Below are 24,990 nucleotides of genomic sequence, written 5' to 3'. Positions count from 1 at the left end.
GTGCAAACGGAGGGTTGTACTAATGAGGACAAAGCAGGAAAGGGGGCACAGGGGAACAGAGTGTCGGCAAACTTATCGCTGTTCTGTGGTGGATTCGGGGGCAGCTTCAAAACTCCAAGCCTTTGATTCTCTCTCTCTCTCAAAGCACACGCACACCCACACACAGTCACATAATTAAATAAAACTACGAGAAGATTAAGGTGTAGCTAACACCTAGAATAGAACATAGTCAGAAAGAGTTGCTTGGTTAAGCTCCTTCCAACATCATGTCCATATTAACGACGGGTTACCGACAATCATGGGATTCGTAGCGTGAGATTTGTTTTCTGATATACCCTTCAAACTTCAAATCTTGGCTACCCAAAAGGTAGGCATCGAATAGAATAGCTGAGTTGCATGCAATGAGAATTGTAATAAGTTCATTTTGCATTTGTCGTATGAGATAACTAACTTTGATTGGCTGTGTCTCTAGATGTCCCCTGACTCAAATGTGTGCCCCAACAATAGGAATTTAGGTTGGATAACACTTGCATGAACGCAGATTTTTTTCATAACCAATGGTCTCCTTCACTTTTTGCCAGCAATAGAAGTGGAACATGCGAGTTTAGGGAAGTAAACCCCTCGCTGCAATGTCCTCCCTGACCAACTCCTTGGGTTCAAGGGTTCACTTAAACTTGAAACCTGAAGATTACATTGCAATCAGGGTATTACTTCAGTAGAATCGACCATGTTAGGACGGTGGTGGAAAAAAAAAATCAGCGTGATATGATCACGAGGACTCGTCCATATCCATATCCGTCATCTTTCCAGAGGCGGAACTCCCAAACTGTTGGAGTAAGAAATTAATTGCAGAAAGGAGGGCAAATTCAATGAATGAAGTGAAGGAGTTCCACAAACACTCCATTCCAGTCTACAGTTAATTCATCCAAGTACAGTGTATCTCCAAGAGTGTTGCATAAGCTAATAGATACCAGAACACTAGTTCAAGAGAAAGATAGGAACTAGAGAAGTAAATTGAACTTCTTCACTCATGTATTTGGTACTCCATAACTGAGAGCATCACCCTACAGCACATTTGTAGGAAAAGGTCGTACCCAAATCTCCAAAACGGTAGAGGTATCTAATTCCCCTTCTGTGAGTTGGTAACGAATCGCTTCATTTGAAACAGAAATGAGTGTACAAGAAGTTTAAAAGCATATAGCGTTCCTCTAAATTTGTAACATTTTCACCAAGAGTGTGATATTTTTACAAACCTTCTCCTAAAATCGACTGAATTTACCTTAGGGCACAGTCATGTATACAGATTACAGTGATGAAAACAAAAATAGGTAAACTTGCACTCTTAGGGATTCGCTGTCAAATAGCTTGCTGTTGAATAGATGACTGACGTGTATTTTTGCAGCATTTTCCTTGCCCAAATACCATGTATCTGCAGATCCTTAATTTCTGCATGCTTTCTGGGTAATCACAAATTTGCTTCAGATTTGCATTGTTTGTTACACCAGACTTGCCTCAGCTAGTTTTTCCTGGCTCCGGGAAGCAAGCAATTCGAAATCCTACATAGTTCAATACAGAATTGCTGAAATATTTATGTACAAAAGCAGATGCTACACTTTTTATTATTTCTTTGTTTAAAAAGTTTCACTTGAGTTTTGTTCTGTTTTTATTTTCCTTTCTTCTTGTTTCAACAATCCAAGAAGCAATAAATTGTTCAAGCCAGGGTATGGAGATGTGCTGCAACCAGAAACAGACTTTACAGGCTGAGCCAGCTAATATATATGGCATAAGCACCCAGAAAGTAATATCATGCTAAACAACTACAAAATCTACCCCATTAGTCAAACGTGATGCATAACCATAAAACAAGCTCTCTTTCCTGATAGTATTGTGGGTTACATTGCCAAGAAGTAACATGATGTTAAGATTCCAGATATTCAAAGTTCAGAATGGAACTCAACTAGGATACTACTAGTTCAATTAGGAAAAATTAGGTTCTTTAGCTACTTTTTAACGAAATAAGAAAATGAGCATAACACCCTCGACAAATATCAGTCAAGTCTGCCTGTCCAGTAAGAAATAACACATACTACATCCAAATAGAAATTACCTGTACAATAGCTTGTGCACAAAACTTTCCTGAAAGAACAGCACCTTCCATTGAAGCCAAATATTTTTGTTTTGTGTAGTCACCGGCCAAATAGAAACCTTCCACTGGGGATCTCTGTAACGGACGGCAAGGTTCACAGTCCGGGACAGTTTTATAAACAGACCTGAACAAAGAAATAGGCTAGTTTTAGAAAATAAATAAATCTAAGCAGCGAAGAGCTACAGCATGTGGCGTATGGGTATCTTACTCGTGTAGGATATTTTATTTTATTTTCTCCTTTAAAACTGTAATGGCGTATGGTACTTGTATTGAGTTGCATGGGGATTACTAAATCTACATAGATATATGTTCAAATCAATATCAATTTTGCTAAATTGAAGAACAAAGCTAATAAAAGGAAGTCTACAAAATATTTTTGACAGCAGTAAGTCACTTTTGCAAGCTGCTGTCTAACTACTACACTATGGATGAGAATAATCCAGCTATCCACCTGTCAAGGACTAGAGATAACATTTTTACTTGCACTAACCTTCACTCAGAATGCCCATTAAAAGTGAGATTCTAAAAAAGAGTGGATTCCAACCTTGGTGTTTTAACGACATGGTACTTCAATATTTTTGCTTTACTCTGATCTGCAGAAATTTCATCAGGAAAGAGTTTTGCGAGCTCCTTCATAGTAGCGTCAATAATTTCTTGATCACTTTTCAAGATCCATTCCTCTGCAGGGGCGAAAACCAATTCCAGCATAGAGCGATGTGGGTCGTAATATTCCTACACAAAGAAGGCAATAATAAGGCACACTTTTGGGACAAGTGAAGGATGATGACTTTTCAAGTCTTCACCAGATATGGACGTACAAGAAAATTGGATGAAGGGATATTGTTAATGCTTGAAAACCAACGTGAAACAAGTAATTGATCTAACCATCAGTATTCAGTAAGTTGCAAATATTTTTCTTCATTTGAATAAAATTTCTGCAGCCCCAGCCCCTATATGTTCATCATACAAACAAATTGCCTATTTGTACAAGAGACAATAAACAAAAGCTAACAAAACCTGGCCATTTGCCTCATCAAATTCCAAAAGTTCTTCCCATTCCTAGTAGACTCTACTATGCTCGTAGTAGCCAATTAAGGTCACAAAACAACTTCAAATGCCTAAAATGAGATGCTGCTCCATGTCAATGACACAAGGAAATTAGGAAAGTATACAATAACCATAAAATTGAGTTGCATGAGTCCGATGGGGCAGCTCATATTGGCATTCTTTTGGCCAAGAGTCAAGATATTGCAGGCATTATAAAAAATTACCTTGCATGTAACAGACATGTCAGCATACACACTGAGAAGCTGACTTCTGCATGAAGAAAAATCAATTGGTTACAATAGATCTTTTAGAAGCAACATTTATAGAATCGCATTTGGTCAAAGGGAATACAAATTGGGAGTTGAAGAAGCACTCCTCACAATCATCAACAAAATGGAGACAAACATAACAAGGAGGATATACTGAACTATATATCCAAACACAAGAAGAAAAGAAAACAAGAATGGGAAAAAAGAGGGAGAGAGAGAGGAAGAAGAAGACAACGATGACTGCCAAATGTTAAATTTACCCTCAGTGTTCAATCTTGCTAGTCCTATTAGTACTCAGTTAAACTCTTTTGGGGAAATGTTCCACTGAACAGGCTGCTGTTCGTGTGTTAGAAGAACAAATTCTGTGAAATTCAAATATTGGTATCATAAATGCGCAAAATCACTTGAAAGACTATAAAGGAAGAACAAATAGAAGATAAAACTGACTTCCTTAATTTTCTTTTAACAATTAGAATATTCCTATAATACTCACTAGCTCCCTGTTTTATGAGATTTGAAAATTGAAGGGCATACCCTTCTTGCATAATCTTAGTTTCTTCAATAAATTCTTGGTTACCCTCACCCCCCAATAAAAGGGGACAAAACTGATACTGAAATGCATGAGAATGACCTGCTAAAAAGAAGATGATCGTATGTGTTTCTCAGTTTCCTGTCGAACCTGCAATTGAAGTCAACTAAATGTCAGCAACTAATGAGCTCACAATTCAGCTAGACAGCTACCACTAAGTTATACTGTGAAGTGTAAACATTTACTGCCACCCAAACAAGAAAGAGAACTCAAGATTGACGAAAATGAAGAACATGCTTGAGAAATGCAATAACAAGAATGTTCTTGTGTTTCCTCCCTCAATCATGATTTCATGTTTACCAGGTCACACCAGTTGAACAAAGAAATCTAAACATTGTCTGTCAGTACAGGCTATACAATCCTTATTTTGCATGGATAGAATCACATACTTATCAAGCACAAAATATTACAAAACTCAAGCAGAAAGAACCATACTAACCATATGTGAACATTTATAACGGGAACTCCAACTAATTTCTCCAATTTCCTGAAGTAAGGAACCTCTTTCCAGTCTTCGGGCAAAAGAAGCTTCAAGATATCGACTAATCGGAACCAAAGCATCAGGAATCTTGGACGGTTGAGTTAACAATATTGAGTCATTCAACAACAAGGAAGTAGATAGTATACCTGGAGTGGCAAAAACGTAAACATCTCCTTCAATAACATTACCATTCTTTAGCAAAAAGTTCTTCACGGTTCCATCTTTATTCAGCTCAATCTTTTGAATTCGAGAATTAAGTCGGACTTCACCGCCTAGTGACTGAATATGATCGACAATTGGCAGGCAAAGTCTCTCTGGGGGATTACCATCCAAAAATGCCATTTTCGAACCATGCTTTTCCTATTTATCATTAGCTATTCAAAATTAGCTAGTGCTAAGTAAAAGAAACATGTTTCATGTGACTCCTATAAACGGCAACGTCAAAATAAAATACAAAACATGAAAAACAAATTATGAAGAAAAGCGAATTTTGTAGAAAAAAAGTGCAAGTAGATTGGTTTCCAATCACATAAATTGAATCAAATACTCCTCCATAAGTACGTTCAATGACCACCATACCAATCCTATGCGACAATATGCAAAATATAAATCATCGGACACGATGGACAGGAACAATATCGAACCTGAAGAAACCGGTTTAAGGCAATCAAAATACACTGCATGGAAAGTTCATCAGGGTTTATGAAGTTTAATGCCTTTGACATGGCAATAAACACCTCAGTAGTTACTCGATCTGGTACACCCTACAAGGATTGGAAAAATAATAAAGCGATTAGTAACTTGCAAAGTTGAGAAACCAGTAAAATAGGACACACACACACACGTGCGAGCGCGGGCACACACATTACAAATTACCCCAAATATTCATCCTCATATGCTAACCCAAGGAATAACTCTTGATCCACTCAATTAGCTTCATTAGTTGAAGCCCTTAACAATCTTCATGCAACAGAAACCTGGTTAGAGAGTGTAATAAAAGACTACCATACTTGTTTCCTCATCCAGTCTTTCACAGTTAAACCATCTTGAGCTTCAACATAAGCCTGTCCACCCACCATTGCTGGCAGTAGTCCAATTGCAAACTTTACTTTCTCTGGCCAAGTAAGCATTTCATTGTTCTTTAAGATAGCCCATATCCCTGGATATCACAGTTATATGGAATGTACTCATCAAACCTTCCAAGGTAATTAAATAACAGAATCTCAAAATCTATGATGTCAAAGCATGTTTATTTTGTACATGCAAGGGCTGGGATCCGTTCTACTGCTCACACCGCCCCCATAACCCACATGCACTGCAAAATACTGCCTTCCACAAACCATGCCAAATCACGAAGAACGAATACCCCAATCGCAATGGTGTTTGTATTTGATACTCCCGTTAGCGAGACCACCATCCTATAGCATGCTGTCACTAGAAGCATAACCAAGGTTTTTCTAAATGAGTTGGCATTCAAGATTTCAAGCAGTTCTTGCATTTTCCAACTTCATAAATCCTATTTTGGAACTCTCTTTGAAGCTAAGTCATAAAACCTAAATGACATTTAGGAAGTCAAAAAAAGAGAAAAGATGAACATGCTTTGGTTCTCATAATGTTAGCGGTGATTTCTTACCGTTCAATGGTGCCGGTAGAATGTCAAGGAAGTCAAATCGACTGAACTCCCCTGGCTTGTTTGGCATTGCAAATATCATAGAATGTTCTTTCCACTGCAACCGATCATTTATACCAAGTTCTCCAAACAGGTTCTGGACATTTGGGTAGGCGCCAACTTCGGGCAAAGAAACAACCAAACTTATTTAGTAACACGTATATAAAGTTGAAACACCCAAAGTAAAAGATGATCAACCAGCAGGAGACAAAAATATGCTATTTATATGGAAGATGACGAGGAAGACAATAAATACAGTTGGCCTATTAAACTTCCGGAAAGTTTCTGAATGAACCCTCAACAGACAAGATGTCCTGAGAGACACGCAGGAACTTTAAGACCTTCAATGTAAACACATCGCAAAGTAAGATTCCTCAAAAGAGTTTTTATTGGATCTCTATCTACCAAAACTTTGATTTCTTGTTCCGGCGACCAAATAATCATTGAGTCGTAAAACACAAAAGGCTTACAGAATATATGTAAGCCCGTCTCATACCAGTCTCCATCATCATCTTTCCACGCAGCCACCTGGACCGAATAAGGGCGGATCATTACCACATAACATGTAAGTTATAACCCAACCAAACCAAACAGAGCCTTAAGTCCCAATCAATTGGGGTCAGCTACATGAATCTTTTCCATTGAGTTTTGTTGAGGGCATCGTGTTCCATGATATTCAAAAAACAAAGATCCTTTTGAACTACGTGAAGCTAAGTTATCATAGCTGATGTTGCTACATAAAAATATCACATAATGAGTTCTCTGAAAAAGTATCACATCTTTTCAGCTACTTTGTGAACGAAATACCTATTCAAACTCGATTTTACTTTTTTCTCAAATCAAATCAGAAAGTCTTTGATTTGGGGATAGAACTCCACTGTCACCATACATCTTCCCCAGTATTTTTGCAGAAAAATGAGCCGAAATAAAATCTTCTTCTAGTTGGTAACAGAAAAAATCCATCTACTCACTTTTCAGTAAACAAAAAATTATATATTCTAATTACTGACAGATCAAAAAACAACAAAAGAGTTCACTTTTATGGTATAAGAATAGGAGGAACAAATGAGAAGACAGGCAGCACCGCAGCAGCTATGTCTTTTGGTTATAAGAGGGATAGAAATAGAGCATCTCACAAACCTTTCCACCTAAAACATCTCTTGCTTCCAACAATATAGGTTTATGGCCTGCATCCGCCAAATATTTTGCAGTTGACAAACCAGCCAAACCTGAAAGGATGTGAACAAAATAGTAAATTAATGTAACAATTTCCAACAAAAGAAGACATCGTAACATGATTATCTTTGAGCACTAGAACAAAACCAGATAGACTCAGCACATCATTAGGCGGCCATTGAAGGTTTTGGTGCATCAAGTGGCCAAATCCTGAGGTTGGTTTCAATGTCTGGGACATTCCCACATACACATATGTATGGTTGAAGGACAACACATACAACTACATATGGTTGAAGGACTAAGTTTGAAAAAGCTATTTAGGATCAAATTTCATAACCTAATTATAAACTCTTAGGAAACTTAAGCTGAAGAGTTAAAGCACAAGATCTTAACTCCAGCATCCCAATTCAATCATGTGTTCGGAAAAACATGACTCATAGCACTACTCAGTAATTAAACTATACAGTCATATTAGACCATTAAAATCAAGTTAAGTTAAGCACCGCATAAAACAGGTTTAGAAAATGGGGTATGCAAACAATGAAAAATAAATATTTACCTGCACCAGCAATTACGACCTTTAATGGTTTATCTGGACGAGGAGAAGTACGAAAGGATGAAGATAAGTAAGCAGCTTCCAAATAATTGACAGTACTCTCAAGCTCTGGTCTGGGATAGTCCATGCAAACCACCTTCAACACAAAGAACTGACTAACTACTAAATAGATTAGCAACAATCCTGTGAAAACCAAACCATAGTATTGAATTTGTAAAGCAGACCTGCAAAGGCTGCACATTCTTCATTGGTCTGGTTCTAATAGCATAGGCATTTGATACCCTATGACCCAATGAATCACTCCCTTTAAATGATAGCGCATTGTTATGCCTTGAACTAATGGGACAACCACATCTCCAAGTATACCTTGGGTTCCACAGATTAGTTGCGTTGTGTTGACCAGTCCAATATACGGCAGAAGCATGTCCAAATTGAGACATTTTATCAGACACAATACACAGTTCAGATTCGCGAACCAGGACTAACTCTTGGGAAATATTTCAATGACTGCAGCAATAGTACCCCTGCCATTAAAACGTTCTCATAAGACATAACTTGAGCTTCCTCATTAGAAAGAGCTTCGTCATACAAAATTAGTAGTATGTTGGAAGTGAAGTTAACGCTGAGCAATTGACCATCAAAGAAGTGTAAAACTAGCAATGCACCCGTAACAGAAATCGTGTTCTCAATAAATAAGAGCTTCACCATTGCTAAATTAGTGTATCGTAAGTGAAATTACTGCTGCAAAATCAAGAACTAGACAAAAGTAGAAAAGTGCACCATAGTTAAGAACTAGACAAAAGTAGAAAAGTGCACCATAGCTTCAATTTTACAATCAACAGCTGTTCTTTGATTAAGCATAAGAAGAACTTTCACTTTGTCCCCCAAATGCTAGAGATGGAATTCGAAGAGTTAAAAAAAAAACCCCACAAAACCGCAAAATGGAACATGAAAAAAGAACTCAGATTCAGTTAAAGAACCCAACTTTAGAATCGAGAGTGAAGCACCATAGGGTTATCAGCTGGAGTTGTACGAAAGTAAAGTAACCTACTCGAAAGTAAAAACTAAACCTCTGAGAAGGGTTCGATCAGAAAGACTGTATATTTCAGCAAAATCAATTCAAGAGAACCCTTCACGTAAGATGCGTTTTACGGCCTGGAGATGAAACAGCTTCATGAGTTGGTTTTACCTCGGGGAAAATAAAATCCGGGCTTGAGAAAGCTGAATTATGTTCCCTCAAACTGAGCGAAAGAGATAACAAATGAAATGTTCTAAGGGATGGCAGAGAGCAAACTTGGCACAAGGGAATGAAGCAGGGGGAACTGTGGCCTTCTTTATGGTGGTGTTTTGGCTGTTACCACTTAAGAAATGGTGGGTACAGGGAAAACGAGGGGGTTGTTATTACTCCCCAGTCACACAATAATGCGTGATGGTGAAAGTGACTTTGAAAACATTCGGAACTACCAATATTTATAAGAGCGAAATTGAAAACGAGAATGCAAAGCAAGAATTGAGAGAAAAACGAATGGTCTGTTGGAAGATTATGTGATTTACTGCTCCGTGCTCCTAAATGGGAGGGTGGGGGGGTTTTTGCCAGCTTTTGGGAATGGGGTTTGCCATCAGTAGGGCCGTAAACGAGTCAAATATTAAAATATTCAGATTTGTTCATTAAATTTTTAGCGAACTCGAATTCGAGTTGAACTCAATGAAATTATGACGAGTCAAACTCGAACCGAGCTTGCCCAAGTTTGGGTTGAACTCGAGCTTGTTCACAAGCCTTAATGATCTAATAATATCATATTTTTATGCTCTCATACAAGTCTAAAACTGCAAATAAAATTTTCATTATGTACATAAATATATTCATATACATATAAAAATATGATAAAAACATATACATAAGTAAATTTTTGGTAATTGTAAACGTTTAGACTTGTACAAGTTTTAAAATTTTCACTATATAACTAAATAAAATCCCCATGATACACATATACTTCAGATTCGCGAGCCTAATCAAGCTGAATACTGTTGTGTTCATATTCGGCTCATTTATAAAACGAGCCTAAAATTGAGGTTCATGTTCGGTTCATTTAGTAGACGAATCGAACTCGAACGAGTCTTTACCTAGTCAAGCCTTGAACAATTCACGAACGGCTCAGTTCATTTACAGCTCTAGCCATCAGCGGGTTGTTCCATCCAAAATCTTCACTTGTCCGCGAAGTTGAACAAGTCAGATCAGGGGAAAAAATTAAAGTTGAACAAGTCGACTGGGTAATAGTCTGTTTGGACGGAGGGATGAATTGATTTCTACATTTTCTTTTTTATAATCACATTTTTTCTTTCTTTTTTTGAATTTTAGTATTGAAAGTGTATGTATTTTTTTTTGCTAAAATCCAAAAAAGGATGTGGATAAAAATAAAAAAAAAAGAATGTAAAAATCAATTTCCTGGACGGATCGCCAATTCTATTATGGAGCAAGGCTCTATCTTTGATTAGAGCATCTCCAAGGCACTACTTCTACATTTTTATTTGAGAGCGTAGATGTGACATAATGAGGGGAGATTCTTTAAAATTATTCGCTTTTTTCTTCAACTTTTCCGTATCAACTGAGCTGCTAACCATGTGACTCAAAAGATTAATCTTAAATTATATAAAAATTGCTCAGAAATCTTTATATATCAACTCATGTGAGAGGGATGTGACTAAGGTGTCCCACACCCGATGTGCCTCTAGCATTTTTGCTTTGAGTCTGGGGTCTCATAGAGGTATGGAAAGTTTGTCTTTTGAGTTTGGACGCCCGTCTTGAATTTCATGAACTTCTCTAAATAAAATGAAACCTATGACCAAAGTGAAAATAAGAAGATAAGAACATGTAGTCTTTTGTTAAGACATACTTTTTTCTAAGTATATTTGAAAATGAAATTAATCTTGAACAGGTGCTATTAAACCTATGACCAAAATATCGGGCCGAGCCAGACTAATGTCACAACGAATCCAATTCCAACAAACCCATGATGATGTTATGGGCTGTGGACATATCTATCCAATTACAAGACTAAGGGCCCACGCAGTCCACCCAAGCATTAACCAACCATTGGACTTACAGGTCTTACAGAGGGTTTGAGGCCCAAAAAAATTTCAAAAAATTGAATGTTTGATCTTTTTCTTGGATATTTTCCAAAATATTTGTGTAAAAGTTATAATTTTTCTTTTTCGATTCCTCTCATCGAGACGAACCAATATTACATAAAAATTTAGCACAAAACTAACAAACACGACTTTTTTTAATAAAGACAAAACCAAGAAGTTGTGATTGAATAAGGACAAAACCAAGAAGTTGTGATCCACAACTTGTTGGTTAGTGGAAACTTAACAGATTCTTTCACCTCATCTCCACATTTGTTTGAGACAAGTAAAACCTATTGATTTGCTTAACATAAATGAAAAATTGAGTGCTTATTAATAAATCTGTAAAAAAAAAAATATTAATAGACTTCTAAGAAATATATTGAAGGCATACAAAATATTAATTGTGTTAAACTTGAACCAGTACTGAGATATAGACCGGTACCGATACGTACCATTCCAGTAGAGAAAACAATACGCTGGTCGATACAAGATTAATAACTTTGACAGGAAGGCCGCCTTTGGTACTGTGGCAAGAGATAGTGGTGTAAATGCTCAGTGTGGCAAAGTGGAGGCATCATGAGCTATTTTCGTTTAGGCATGGGCACCGAGGAAAGTTTGGAGACTCTAGACTACGTCGTTGGATACGATCGAACGGCTTGAAAGCAATTTTTTAGTTGGATTGCAAGACAATTATTGACTGCGTTAATGATACTAATGCTGCGTGCCCATGTGAGATTGTTGCTATGGTGGAGGATATTTGATTCTGGGTTTCATGATAATTGGTCTCTTGTCTCATAGGGCTGCTCATTGGCTTGCTTCGAAGAGGTTGTCGTCCAATTTATTTTTCAGTTCATGTTGTATCCCGCCTGAGTTAGAGGTTCTCATTGTTAGAGACCGTGATTCTTATTTTTATTTTTATTTTTTGTGATAAGTACTGTGATTCTTAGTTTGTTTATAGCATGCATGTGATCTTTTAAAAAAAGAAGAAGAAAAAAGTTTACTATGAGGCTTGACACATTGTCATACTGATTGAGTATGCCTAGCTCAATGAGTCAAATATGCGCTATAACTACAGAATTTCATTCACAGTGAAACATGGGTTTTTCTAATAATGAAAGCACAATTATGTGATTTTTAGGGAAAGAATTGGAAGATCATAAGAAAATGAAACTCTTTTAGAATGACTATAAAGTTGGAAAATTCTTTCTTCATCATTTTTAATTATCAATTTTGTTTTCTTTGTGGGAGTACTTGCTTCTTTTAGTTCAACGTGGGGTGTTGTTTGTGAGTTGGTGGTGATCCAACTCGTTAAATTCTTCGAACATTTTTAGTTGATCGATCCTGACCGAATAAGTTTTGTCTCGGAAAAAATGATCGGATAGGGAGGTGTGGGGGTTGGTAATTGAAAGGGGTCCTTTGCAGAGTCCTTTTCGTTAATCTCTCGTGCGACCTAGCTCTGTCCACCTTAACTTGCACATGTAGCGAATTGTTAGTGTCAAATTGGTCAGAAGCCAATCGAAAGGCGCACCATCGACGGTCTAATAAGTTGTGCTCAAGAGAGAGAAAGCACATGACTAAGGTTAAATTTAGAGCCAAGTAGAATGTACCTCTTTAGGATTTTATCACAATAACTAGTTGGTTGGCCGAACCATCGTGCCGACCCAATATGACACTTCGTAGAAGATTGTATTGTGTCCCAAATGGGCACGGTGTTATCCGAACCGAGGTGTCTGAATCTCAAGACCCAATTAAGTACATCGACTCGGAGGTTGGACCCGTCATTCTGGCCGAACGACCTCCCGACCGCTCCCGTGTCTGAACCCTGATATTTTGGCCCACAACAAGAGGCTAATGAGGTTACTAATAATATTGGCAACAAAGTCTCACGCGCAATTAATCAACAGGATTGCAGCATCACGGAGTATCAAAAGTCGTCCTCCTTCTTTCAAAAAGAAAAGCTAATTGACACGAAATCCATGAAAATCGGTCCAGTACTCTCTACCTACTTAATTTGATGGAATGGGATCCAAGCTAGTAACGTGAATTCATTTATTTACTCACTCCATTTCCATTTTAGGAATAGGACATACTTCACTTTCATCCCTTGTACTTCAGGCTTGTTGCAGATTGTCCCACTTCATCTTCATACCCAGCTACCCAATTAACAACCCTCGATCACTACTTTCATCCTCCACCATCTCTGCCCAATCCTACCATAATTAATTAAAAACATTCACGAAAACCGACACACCTTTCCCATCCTAAATAACAATGAATGCAAGAATGATGTCGCTAAAGTAATCAAACTCACTCAAAATCTATGAAAATACGGAGCTGGAAAAAAAAAACACATCACTTTCGATCACACTTTGAATAAGGCTTACACATTTATTTCGCGTTTCACATAAAAATGTGTAATGGGAGGAGGCCTTGGGGCACCACGTGGCGGTGCCCCAAGGGAATTGAATAAAAAAAAATACATTAGCATGTAATAATACTTATCTTGATTGGTTCAACTCTCGTCTCATTTTTCTCTCTACACGTTTTTCAATACCTTTTCTTTTTATCTCTCTCCACTTATTACATCAAAAATAACTCTTCGCTTTGGTCCATAGACTACATAGGGACTACTACGTCCTAGTTTTGAAATATCTGGTGAACAACACGCACAAGTCCAAAAGGCAAGGGTGAAAGTGAAGTTTCCCGTTTTATGGGATAAGCAAGTCCCCCCTAGTACCACGAGATGTGACGTGAATCATGAGATCCATGCGGCGGGAATTACGTGGCGCGAATCGTAGAGAGTGGAACGTTAGGTTTGAAAGTTAAGTTTTGAAAGACGGTTACACAACTGCCCTTCTTCTTCTTCATTTGCTTCGACTGCGTTGCCAGCCCCATCAGATCAGATCGATGGCTCGATCTCGATTTCGATTTCAATCTGGATCTCGGCTGTCAGTTCCTTACGAACCACCAACCAGTGGTCAACTACCCAATCCATGTACTTCTTCCCCACTGCCTTTTATTGGTCCACCTGCTCATTTTTCCCTATTCTCTTTTATAGTGCAAACCCTAGACAACAACATAGTCCACAAAATATTGGTTACACTCCTCCTATCACTCCCAGGCACTAAGCCTTCCTGCTGTTTTTCCTTAAAAAGTAAGTCTTTTCAAGCAAACTATATACTTATATTGTGCTTTCATTTTTACGTAACAGTATGTGTGTTAAGTGTAATTACTCGGAGATGCCTAGATTGAACTAGTTTGAGTCTGCTTTAAGGAAAACAAAAGCCAAGTGAATGAGGAAAAAGGATTTTTCCGATAGAAATGCGTTGATTATTATTTTTGGTTAGAATCAGTGATGGCATTGTTGTTTAGTGTTACTAAGGGTGCATGCCTTTTGATTTTTAGTAGTAGCTTAAAGTGATTGTTAACACAAATGCCTTAATCATATAAGTAAAATTGTTTGATTACTATGTTTACCAGTCGGAACTCCGGCAATTTAGAACTGTTGAGGTTTGATTTTGGATTGGAGGGAAATGTGAAAAGAATTTCTACTTCTAACTGCATCTCGTTGGATGAGATGAGATCAGTTGGGTTGAGGAAGTGGAGTATAAGAACCTTCAAGCATTTGAAGTTGGTTGGGTCACAGTGAGTAAGTTTCATGTGGTCTAGGTTCATGAATCAATTTAATTTCCTCAGCTTAGCTTTCCTTAGTTTGAGGTGATTAGACACGTTAATTTCCTTGCTTCACTTCTTTTCTTCTTTCGGGTTGAGATTCCTTTTCGACTTCAATCTTCTTTCAGCTATGAGATTCAATTGGGGTCTTATTTAATACTAGTCATTCCAAGTCCTTCAATGGTGCTTGAATTTAGATTGCATGCCTGAAATCAGATATCCAAAATGTGAAATTAGAGTCAATGGGTCTAATCATGCCCCGGCTGAGAAATGGATGTGATGTATCATTTATGAAATGCTAGCTTGATGCTTTGGAGAACACTAAGTCCTGTTTTAATTCCAGGCTTAAAGCCTGAAAAATGGGTGAAGACCTGGAGAAGCCACTGTTGGGTCCTGAGAATTTCAATAGAGAAGGAATTGATCTGGTAAGAGAAGAAGCAAATGCAAGTAAAACTTCGGCATTTTGACAATTACAAATAATAGTATGCAAACATGACAAATCGATCTGCATGAACAGGAACGCTTACCGCTCGATGAAGTTTTTGAGCAACTGCGTACGTCAAAAGCAGGACTTACATCTGAAGATGCAGAAGCCCGATTGAAGATATTTGGCCCAAACAAGCTTGAAGAAAAGCCAGTAAGCATCACATTTCTGTTAATATTTGCTTTGCATTCATTTATCATCAGCATTGGAAGCAAAGAAATTGACACCAAGTACGCCATAAGATTCTTGTTATTGATGATAATGGGAAAGAAACACAAGTAGTACTTTCTAAATGTAAAAGCAGGAAGAGGAACTAAGAAACTGGCTTTGGGTTGTGGAGGCTAATCGGATTGGTCACGCGACAGTGGAAACTTCTTACGACAATGGATATTCAACAGTTTGAAAATCATTTCTGAAGCTCTGTCAAGAGTTGAAGGTTGCTTCTTCACTAAAGAGGCAATAGTTCATTCAACAAGGCTGATATTGCCTTTCGAATAAAGACGTACAAAGAACAAATAGTGAAATAGAGATAAAAGTCGTTCAGCTGCAATATATTGTGTTAGCAAACATGTCAGACATATTGAAAATTTAATTTGAGCTCAGGCAGTAGGTGGATATTTGTTTATAACCGGTTTCTCAGATTAAGTGGATGTTATCTGGTCTAATATCCATCTAAATTGCCAAAATTTCATGCCTACAATGGTTCCTTGCTTCCATTTGTGAGTCCCCATTTTCCTACCTTGCAGGAGAACAAAATTTTGAAATTTCTCAGTTTCATGTGGAATCCCCTGTCTTGGGTTATGGAAGCAGCAGCAGTGATGGCAATTGCTCTTGCTAATGGCGGAGTGAGTTTCTTGAACCCTTACTGCGCAATGCTAAATGGCTTTCTGTATTTTCTGTCCTTCGTAACCATAGTATTCTTAAAAATATTTCAGGGGCAGGGTTCAGACTGGCAGGACTTCGTAGGGATTATTTGCCTGCTTATAATAAATTCAACAATTAGCTTTATAGAGGAAAACAATGCTGGTAATGCAGCAGCATCCCTCATGGCTCGTTTAGCTCCAAAGACAAAGGTGTGTATATTTATTTGAACAATGCCTTAGCCCAATAAACACTAAAAATAGCAAGAAATTTGCTTGAAAAAAGGCAAAACCTCCTTACAGAGGTACTGACCGTCTCTATGTGCAGGTCCTCAGAGATGGCCATTGGCAGGAGCAAGATGCAGCTGTTTTAGTACCGGGAGATATTATTAGCATAAAGCTTGGCGATATCATCCCTGCAGATGCTCGCCTGCTTGAGGGAGACCCGCTGAAAATTGACCAGGCAAAGTACTCTTGACAAACTGAAGAGTGTTGTACTTTTCTATGCATTATAGTTTTGGCAGTTCTGTATGTTTATTTTAATTGAATACGTTTTCTTGGAATTGCAATTGAAATTACCTAAATTTCAAGCGGTTTCACGTGGTATAACCATCTGATAGTTTTTCTTTCTGCGCAGTCAGCTCTTACAGGAGAATCTCTGCCTGTCACCAAGAGGACAGGCGATGAAGTTTATTCTGGTTCAACATGTAAGCAGGGAGAGATAGAAGCCGTAGTGATAGCAACTGGAGTTCACTCTTTCTTTGGGAAAGCTGCACATCTAGTTGATTCCACTGAAGTTGTTGGTCATTTCCAGCAGGTGATTTAGAAATCTTCAATCCTTATTGGAGTACTCTTAGTATCTTGCCTCATCCACGGAAACTGAAAAAAAAATTGTGCATATTGAACTTGTAGTTAACTGCAATAAGGTTTTGTCAGTTCTATGAGAAACTGTTTTGATTTTGGTGAATTCCTTGAACAGAAGTGCTCAAGTCCTACAAAAATTTAGAATAAATCACAACACATTAGGAGAGGCTGTTGTTTTTCTCTTATATGAGAAGCTGTTGTGGTTTTTTTTTTCCTGCAGGTTCTTACTGCCATTGGGAATTTCTGCATTTGCTCCATAGCTGTGGGGATGATTCTGGAAATCATTGTCATGTACCCCATACAGCAGCGTTCATACAGAACTGGAATCAACAATCTTCTTGTTCTTTTGATTGGAGGAATACCCATAGCCATGCCAACAGTATTGTCTGTTACACTTGCAATCGGTTCTCATAGACTCTCTCAACAGGTACAGCCCAGGATTGTCTCAAACATCCAATCAATTTACTTACCTTTGGATGATCCACTTTATATTCTAGTGGAAGAGTCTCATGCTCTTTCTTCGAGATATTTCATTGCTGCTCTACTAAATATTTCTCACTTTTTATTTGTTATTTCACTTCTTCAGGGAGCCATTACGAAGAGGATGACGGCAATTGAAGAAATGGCTGGAATGGATGTCCTATGCAGTGATAAAACCGGAACACTTACCCTGAATCGCCTAACTGTTGATCGGAACCTTATTGAGGTATGACAGCTGAATTCAGAAGGGCTTCTATTCACCTACATGCTTCATTTTTTTTTTCCCTTTCGGGAGCAAAATACTTGCTGATCATAGTACAGACATGACCACTTTGATTGTGTGCATTTTTTTAAGTGATCCAGTCCTGAAGTCATATAAATGTCTCATCTATTGTTCATAGGTTATTAAGATAACAAAGTTCCTCTGTAGGTTTTTCATAAAGATATGGATAAAGATACGGTTGTCCTGCTTGCTGCAAGGGCATCAAGAATTGAAAACCAAGATGCTATAGATACAGCCATTGTTAACATGCTTGCTGATCCAAAGGAGGTAGATTGATTTATATAATTTTTCTGTCTTTGAAGTTTCTTGTTCATTTTCTTTCTTTTATGTTAATGTGAAATTCAAGGAGGGAAAAACTTTGTTGATAGGCACGGGCGAACATAACAGAAGTGCATTTCTTACCTTTCAATCCAGTGGATAAACGCACTGCCATTACCTACATTGATTCATATGGCAACTGGTATCGGGCCAGCAAAGGAGCTCCTGAACAGGTATCAAGCATATGCAGGAACCATCATTGTGATTATTTAACACAAGGTAGCTGGCACCTATCACTAGGATCATCTGGGAGAGAATCGTACACCTAATTTTGTTTCCAAATATTTAGGAGATGAATAATTTCTTGTAATAAAAGAGAACCTAATCCTTTAAGGACTACAAGAAGGAACAAAATATTTCAACCTAACATTCAGATAAATCATTTTGGATACTATAATGGAAAAAAAAAATTGGAAGTTACATTTTACAAGTTGAGGGCCCAAATTGAAATAGCCTTTTCATGGCATATTATTATGTTTTTACTTGTGCTTGTGTGTATCCAGAGGTATGATGATCCTAACTGCCACTTGCATTGGATTTGAACTAGTATAATAACTGGGATTTATTTTCTTGTCCTAAAGTGAATCTTACATCCAGTTGAGAATAGCAGTTGATTCAAGTTATAGTGCAAGTTTGTATAAGAACAATTTTCATAAAGATTCTATTTTGACTTCTTAAGAAAAAGTACAACCGAAAAGAGTCCACAAAAGTTCATATTTGCAGTAATGATCGTTTCCTGCTCTATTCTTTCCCCTCAATTTCAGATTCTGAATCTCTCCGAAGAGAAAGAAGAGATTGCTGGAAAAGTGCATGCCATTATTGACAAATTTGCTGAACGTGGCTTAAGGTCTCTTGGAGTCGCTATTCAGGTATGAAGCCTTCACTGGCTTTCTTTATATTGTTGCTGTTGGGTTGAAGGTGGAATCAGTGGCAAGGATAGACCCATAATCTTAGTGTCTTTTTTGCACGTCACTAACACAACTGTGGTTTGATAACGTTCCTGATTGAAAAAGGAATTCAAATGCAAGACTTGACTATGTTTGGGTAAGAGAACATTACAGGCATTCTATAACACTGGTGATCGCTAGACAGAATGATAAAATTCTTTGTGCCGAAGATTTTTAATAATTCACTCTGGAAAGTAAAACATGCTAATTTGTTAAATAATGTACACCAGTTTAGAACCCCAATTCTAGCCAATTTGCTGATTAAATTATCCTTTCAGGAAGTTCCAGAAAAATCGAAGGACAGTCCGGGAGGTCCTTGGAAGTTTTGTGGGTTGTTGCCCTTGTTTGATCCTCCAAGACATGATAGTGCTGAGACCATTCGTAGAGCACTGAACCTTGGGGTTTGTGTTAAGATGATTACAGGTAAATATTACTCTCCACTTGGAATCTAATGATCGTTGGTCAATTATCTCCAACTTGCACTAGTGATTCTTATCCATTGATGCACAATCCAACCAGTACCTATATTGTGGAACAGTCCCCTTCTACTATCCAACATATATGTTTATGTTTTGGAGTCTTGGACTCTGCAGGCATGCTAGAATTCACTTAGTTAGAGATAATCAGATGCCTTCTGTCTTCTACATGTTGATTATTTATTTGAGAAAAAGTGGGGATATCTTGTTGCTGAAAAAGGGAACAGATAGTCAGTCAATCAGATTAACTCAAACAAGTCTACAGAGAAAGATCTCACCATCCAATGATCTGAAAATGTACACCACTTATTCTCTGCATGGTATTGTAGAATCGGAAGATTGACAAATGAAGAGAATTAGTGACTCCTCAAAAGTTACGGGAGTCCAGTTTTAAGTGTTGTGCTCATGTGCTTATAACAAGGTTGGACAGGAATCTCTTGGCACTAAGTATTGGTCTTTTGGTATGAGCCCAAGATTTTACTCTCTTTATCAACAAAACTAGGTTCAACTGTCCGCAGAAGATGTAGAAATGGTATTACATATGGAAAGACTTCAATCTAGAAGGAAAAATATGAGCTCCTCAGGAAAATAACGTGAAACACACTAAAGGGCGGAAGGCAACAGGTATAAATCTGAAGGGCCATTAACAAGATAATAAATAGTAGATGACTGATGAGCCTTTCAAAATGAATATAGGAAAGACTATACTCTAGATTTATTTCTGAAGGAAACACAAATACCTGGAAAAAATATATATCCCTGGAAATCCTTTTCGACAGGTGACTTTTTTGTTTATTCATATAGGGATTTTACATTATTTGAACCAATAACCTTAGTACTGATAGTGAGTTCATGATGCTTCTGACTGGTCGTATATAGAGGCTTTTGATTGATTCCATTACATACATTTTTTGTTTTTGTTTATAAAGAAGCCTAGGGCACAAACAATAAATAAAGAAATAGTTTTATTTCTATATAGGTGATCAGTTGGCAATTGCGAAGGAGACAGGCCGACGACTTGGCATGGGAACTAATATGTACCCCTCTTCATCATTGTTGGGGCGTCAAAGGGATGAAAATGAAGTTATTCCAGTTGATGAGCTCATTGAGAAGGCGGATGGCTTTGCTGGTGTATTTCCTGGTACTTGAACAAGTTCCTTCTTAAATCATTGTCTCTGTTCATTGTTGCTTCAGGGATTAATAGTTTTTCTCAGATTTGGATGCCTGGTTTCCTGATTTCAAATTATGAACTCCATGCCATTTTCAGAACACAAGTACGAGATTGTGAAGATTCTACAAGAAAAGAAGCATATTGTTGGAATGACTGGAGATGGTGTGAATGATGCACCTGCTTTAAAGAAGGCAGATATTGGAATAGCAGTGGCGGATGCTACGGATGCAGCAAGGAGTGCTTCTGACATCGTCTTGACAGAGCCAGGCTTGAGTGTGATTATCAGCGCTGTTTTAACTAGCCGGGCTATATTCCAAAGAATGAAGAACTATACAGTTCAGTATTACTCTTTTCTATTTGCTTAAATGGTACCATAAATTCTAATAAGGTCCTTATATGCTTATTAGATAGCTAAGAAGTACATTTACCAGAAGTACATCTTAACCTTATAGTGACCCTTTTCAATGAAACTAGTTCCCTACATGTAGCTTCAATAAACTAATTCTGCATGACTTGAAAGTCCTAAATTTATGTGTTCGAGGGGCTAGATATGGTTCTAACTGTTGGGGAAAGGAGATGTTTTAGCCTTATGCTTAATGGCCAAGACCAGTAAGCATACATGACCTAAAATTCCTAAGGTTTGAAATTTTCCCTTGTTTCGATACTTATTTTGGTTACTTTTGAATATGCAGATATATGCGGTCTCCATAACCATTCGTATCGTGGTAAGTTAGGAGAATCCTATGCATACTCCAAGCTTGTTTCGAGTCTGACATAACCTAACTAAGTGAAGTTTTGTTTTGTTTTGGGTATTACATATTGAAGAATTTATGATTTGATTTCTATTCCTCTTGCAGCTTGGTTTTATGCTCCTGGCATTGATTTGGGAATATGACTTTCCGCCTTTCATGGTCCTTATTATAGCAATACTGAATGATGGTAATGTTCCAAGCTGCGATAATCCATTTTACTTGATAATAGGAAAATAAGAAGAAAATAACAGATGAAGTGACATTAACATCTGAATTGAAGCCTGTGCCACTAAGCTTTTTGTGCATTGATATAGGAATGAACTGAATGGTGTCTGTTTAGAAAGAAAAATGAAAGAAAGCAAACAAAGAAAAATTGTGTACTCTTGGTTTGACTTCGTCTTTCCCTTTGTGGTTCAGTATTAAGGTCCTGTATATAGCCTTCTGCAAATTTATCCCATATGTTCTATGCATATACGTTTACTTTTTCCCCTTTTCTTTTTAGTTTGCCTCCCCTTTCATCCCTCATATAGATATTTCAAGCATAAAAAAGCACAAATTGTATTGTGTTAAAGCTACCGTACCTTCTATTCAATGTTTTGTCGAGGGCAAGTGGCAATGTACCCCTTTTCAGCCAAAAATAAAACAAATAGTTCTTACTGTAGTTAAGAACTCACTCCCTACAAGAACTTCATCTATACTGGATTTTTAGTACACCGAAAGTGCGAGATGGCTGTTTAGATGACGTAATTTTTCTTTTCAGTATGCAAAGAGGAGGTAGGATTGTGATCTTAGCCATCTAGGATAGTGTAACTTTTTTTGTAAACATGATTAAATATGTACTTTTTGTTTGTATTTGTAAACAGGGACTATCATGACTATTGCCCAAGACCGAGTGAAGCCATCTCCAAGACCTGACAGTTGGAAGCTTAATGAGATATTTGCCACCGGTGTTGTCATTGGCACTTATCTTGCTTTAGTTACTGTCTTGTTTTACTGGGTTGCAGCAGAAACAACTTTCTTTGAGGTACCATAATAACAAAATATTTTGCTTGTTAACAAGTGCTGAAGAATCTGAATAATAAAACATAAAAGCATGAAATATTGATTCGCTATTCCTGATACTGAGCTCATCAATTTACTAATTTGGCTGCTGAAGAATCTGAATAATAAAACATAAAAGCATGAAATATTGATTCGCTATTCCTGATACTGAGCTCATCAATTTACTAATTTGGATGCAGACCTGTTTTGGGGTCAGTTCCCTATCCGGAAATAGTGAAGAGCTTTCATCTGCTGTATATCTGCAAGTCAGCATTATCAGCCAAGCTCTTATATTTGTTACCCGCAGTCAAAGTTGGTCATTTCTGGAGAGGCCTGGGACCCTGTTGATGGTTGCATTTGTGGTGGCTCAATTGGTAAGGGTTACTCTAACTTAGTAAGAAGCTCCACACAGACAATGGTAGTCATTCTACTATCACTATGTTTGCCACATGTTTGACCTTTACACGTGTCTATTTTTTCCTGGTTCTTGACTCTAAGCTGGTTTCTATTCCCTCGTTCCCTCTACCTCATGGTCCTCTTAGTCAGTAAAAGCTTGAACAAATTTAGTTTGGTTTCCCTCGAGAAATTCAAGTAATTTTACCTCATGCTTTTAATTTTGCCAATTTATTTATTAACAATACCTTATAAGTATATGGGTGTTTGGTTACCATAAAAGCAAACAGAAACCACTCTTATACAATGGCTATATATAGAAAAGCCAAAAAATAAAAAATAAAAGACAACGGTGATTTAATATTAATTTGCGCACCCCCCAATTCTTGCTAGCTGGCTTCACTAGTGTCATCCCATCAACTTATCTGCTGTGAATTAAAGCTCAAATTCTGCCACTTTGGCTAAAGATTCGACTTGATGTGGGACTTAGCATGTTGTAGGACCTACTCTTAAATATTCAAAAATAAACACTAAAAGTGAAAACTTCTAATTTTTTTTTGACAAAAAAAGAAGAAGGTTGAATGGAAGCGAATAGACAAAGCAAGCAGAAATCAGATAATTGATTTATTTCTTTCTTCCATGTACTTATTTCCTTCTGTTGCCTTGTAGGTTGCTACCGTGATTGCAGTCTATGCAGAAATTAGCTTTGCTTCAATTAGCGGCATTGGTTGGGGCTGGGCAGGGGTAATCTGGTTATATAGCTTGATCTTCTATATTCCCCTAGATATCATCAAGTTTATAGTGCGCTATGCTTTGAGCGGACAAGCTTGGAATCTGGTATTCGACAGGAAGGTATCCACAAAGTTTTTCCTTTCCATGTTTTTGTTCTCTCGTGGAGTAATCTTCAGCTAAGAAATACTATTTTCATGCTTTGTTTATCAGACGGCTTTCACATCTAGAAAAGACTATGGGAAGGAAGATAGGGAGGCTAAATGGGTACTTTCTCAGAGAACTCTACAAGGGTTGATGTCTGGAGAGTTGGAGATCAGGGACAGGGGGTCTTCTATGCTCGCCGAACAGGCCAGGCGTCGTGCTGAAATAGCTAGGTGTGTTAGATTTTCACTCACGGAATTTTCTTCATATGGCCTTTTCATTTGTTGATTTTGTAGTTAGATATCCTATACTTAAACAATAGTCAATTTTTTCATACCCGTATTGGATTGCTGATTGCTGAAAACCTGGTAAATGACCCTTCTACTTTGCAGGTTAGGAGAATTACACACTTTGAGAGGACATGTAGAGTCTGTGGTGAGGCTTAAGAATCTTGACTTAAACTTGATTCAGTCGGCTCATACCGTCTAAAGACATGAACTGAGAAGATCGGCTAGTACAATTTTCTAGTGAAAGACAAACGGTTGGTGGAGCAATGAAATTGGGAACAATTTTGGGGAAAACATGCCTTGGTGTTGCTGGAAATGATGTTGAAGATCTTTAAAGTTTCATTCTTCAATTTATTTTCGTATTCCAGAGCATCCATCTGGAATGTGCTTTTTGCAAATAAACCATGCATTTTCTTAGTATGTATTGATACTTTTTTCTTATGATAGACGGCTGGAATAAAGTTTGGTATTTTTTCATTTTTTGGAAATTTAGTGTCCCATTGCACAGACCTGTTCTGGAAGTTCTAAAACGTACTCACAAGATGGAGTTCCTTATTCTAGATTCTGGAAGTAATTAATCTAACTTACAAAATGGAAATCCTTTTCTAGATCCACCTATAATGTGTGGCATCAACAAGATTGTTCAGGCCAGGAACTCAGGGCTCGTTTGTTTTGGAATTGAGACTGAAATTGGATTTGGAGATGTAATTCTGTCATTCCTAGAAAACCTGTAGTTGGTGCCCCGAAAATTGAGATGGGATGAAATCCATATTCCCCTCTGCATGAGATTCCCATTTTTGTGGAATTCCAGATCCCCTCCCCTCCCCATCAGTATACAATTGGCTGTTATTCTATACTATATGAAACTTGTGATTTACCTTGGGACGAAATGGAAAAGGCATGCCAAAACAAATAGAGTACCAAAAATTTTCTTTCACCATTCATATGCTGAGCTATATCCCAAGAGATTCTATATCCATACGTATTCGGTAACTTTTATATCCTCCATTTATCTCCAAACAAAAAA

The 24,990-nt window shown here is 37.6% G+C and overlaps 2 protein-coding genes across 8 annotated transcripts; one reads left to right on the top strand and one right to left on the bottom strand.

The window, feature by feature from the left end:
- Positions 1–1,133: 1,133 nt before the first annotated feature.
- LOC131309333 (15-cis-phytoene desaturase, chloroplastic/chromoplastic) lies at positions 1,134–9,488 on the bottom strand. 7 transcript variants are annotated; one of them, XM_058335990.1, is made up of 15 exons: positions 9,123–9,488; positions 8,158–8,457; positions 7,937–8,069; positions 7,342–7,430; positions 6,672–6,729; positions 6,166–6,321; positions 5,543–5,691; positions 5,177–5,296; positions 4,679–4,892; positions 4,491–4,593; positions 4,094–4,141; positions 3,418–3,463; positions 2,691–2,878; positions 2,108–2,270; positions 1,134–1,556 (listed from the first exon to the last, which is right to left on the bottom strand). In XM_058335990.1, the coding sequence occupies exons 2-15, from the start codon at positions 8,371–8,373 to the stop codon at positions 1,497–1,499; spliced, it is 1,743 nt and encodes a 580-aa protein (XP_058191973.1). In that variant the 5' UTR covers positions 8,374–8,457; positions 9,123–9,488; the 3' UTR covers positions 1,134–1,496. The 7 variants fall into 7 exon arrangements, with proteins under 7 accessions (XP_058191973.1, XP_058191970.1, XP_058191974.1 ...); XM_058335987.1 differs by having other exon boundaries at positions 7,937–8,084; positions 9,004–9,440; XM_058335991.1 differs by having other exon boundaries at positions 9,004–9,440.
- A 4,472-nt stretch (positions 9,489–13,960) lies between these two features.
- LOC131311673 (ATPase 10, plasma membrane-type-like) lies at positions 13,961–24,440 on the top strand. The gene is made up of 22 exons (XM_058339212.1): positions 13,961–14,216; positions 15,078–15,159; positions 15,252–15,371; positions 15,965–16,063; positions 16,154–16,291; positions 16,407–16,541; positions 16,716–16,895; positions 17,163–17,369; positions 17,529–17,648; positions 17,853–17,972; positions 18,074–18,196; positions 18,788–18,892; positions 19,249–19,393; positions 20,426–20,587; positions 20,714–20,952; positions 21,310–21,342; positions 21,475–21,556; positions 22,233–22,393; positions 22,611–22,784; positions 23,473–23,655; positions 23,746–23,909; positions 24,069–24,440. Exons 2-22 carry the CDS (start codon positions 15,094–15,096, stop codon positions 24,163–24,165), a joined length of 2,853 nt encoding a protein of 950 aa, XP_058195195.1. The 5' UTR covers positions 13,961–14,216; positions 15,078–15,093; the 3' UTR covers positions 24,166–24,440.
- Positions 24,441–24,990: the final 550 nt, after the last annotated feature.

The sequence above is a fragment of the Rhododendron vialii genome, chromosome 12a, assembly GCF_030253575.1.
Source record: "Rhododendron vialii isolate Sample 1 chromosome 12a, ASM3025357v1".
Taxonomy (NCBI): domain Eukaryota; kingdom Viridiplantae; phylum Streptophyta; class Magnoliopsida; order Ericales; family Ericaceae; genus Rhododendron; species Rhododendron vialii.
The sequence above is the reverse complement of the archived record's forward strand: the minus strand, read 5'-3'. Positions and strand labels throughout refer to the sequence as shown.

Coding starts and splice junctions, on each gene's coding strand:
- LOC131311673 (XM_058339212.1), top strand. CDS start 15,094: ATGGGTGAAGACCTGGAGAAGCCACTGTTGGGTCCTGAGAATTTCAAT. Junction 16,542..16,715: donor ACCCGCTGAAAATTGACCAG/GCAAAGTACTCT, acceptor CTTTCTGCGCAG/TCAGCTCTTACAGGAGAATC. Junction 20,588..20,713: donor CTTTGCTGGTGTATTTCCTG/GTACTTGAACAA, acceptor TGCCATTTTCAG/AACACAAGTACGAGATTGTG.
- LOC131309333 (XM_058335987.1), bottom strand. CDS start 8,373: ATGTCTCAATTTGGACATGCTTCTGCCGTATATTGGACTGGTCAACAC. Junction 6,322..6,671: donor GACGGGCTTACATATATTCT/GTAAGCCTTTTG, acceptor CTTTGCCCGAAG/TTGGCGCCTACCCAAATGTC. Junction 4,142..4,490: donor GTTATAAATGTTCACATATG/GTTAGTATGGTT, acceptor CTTCAATTGCAG/GTTCGACAGGAAACTGAGAA.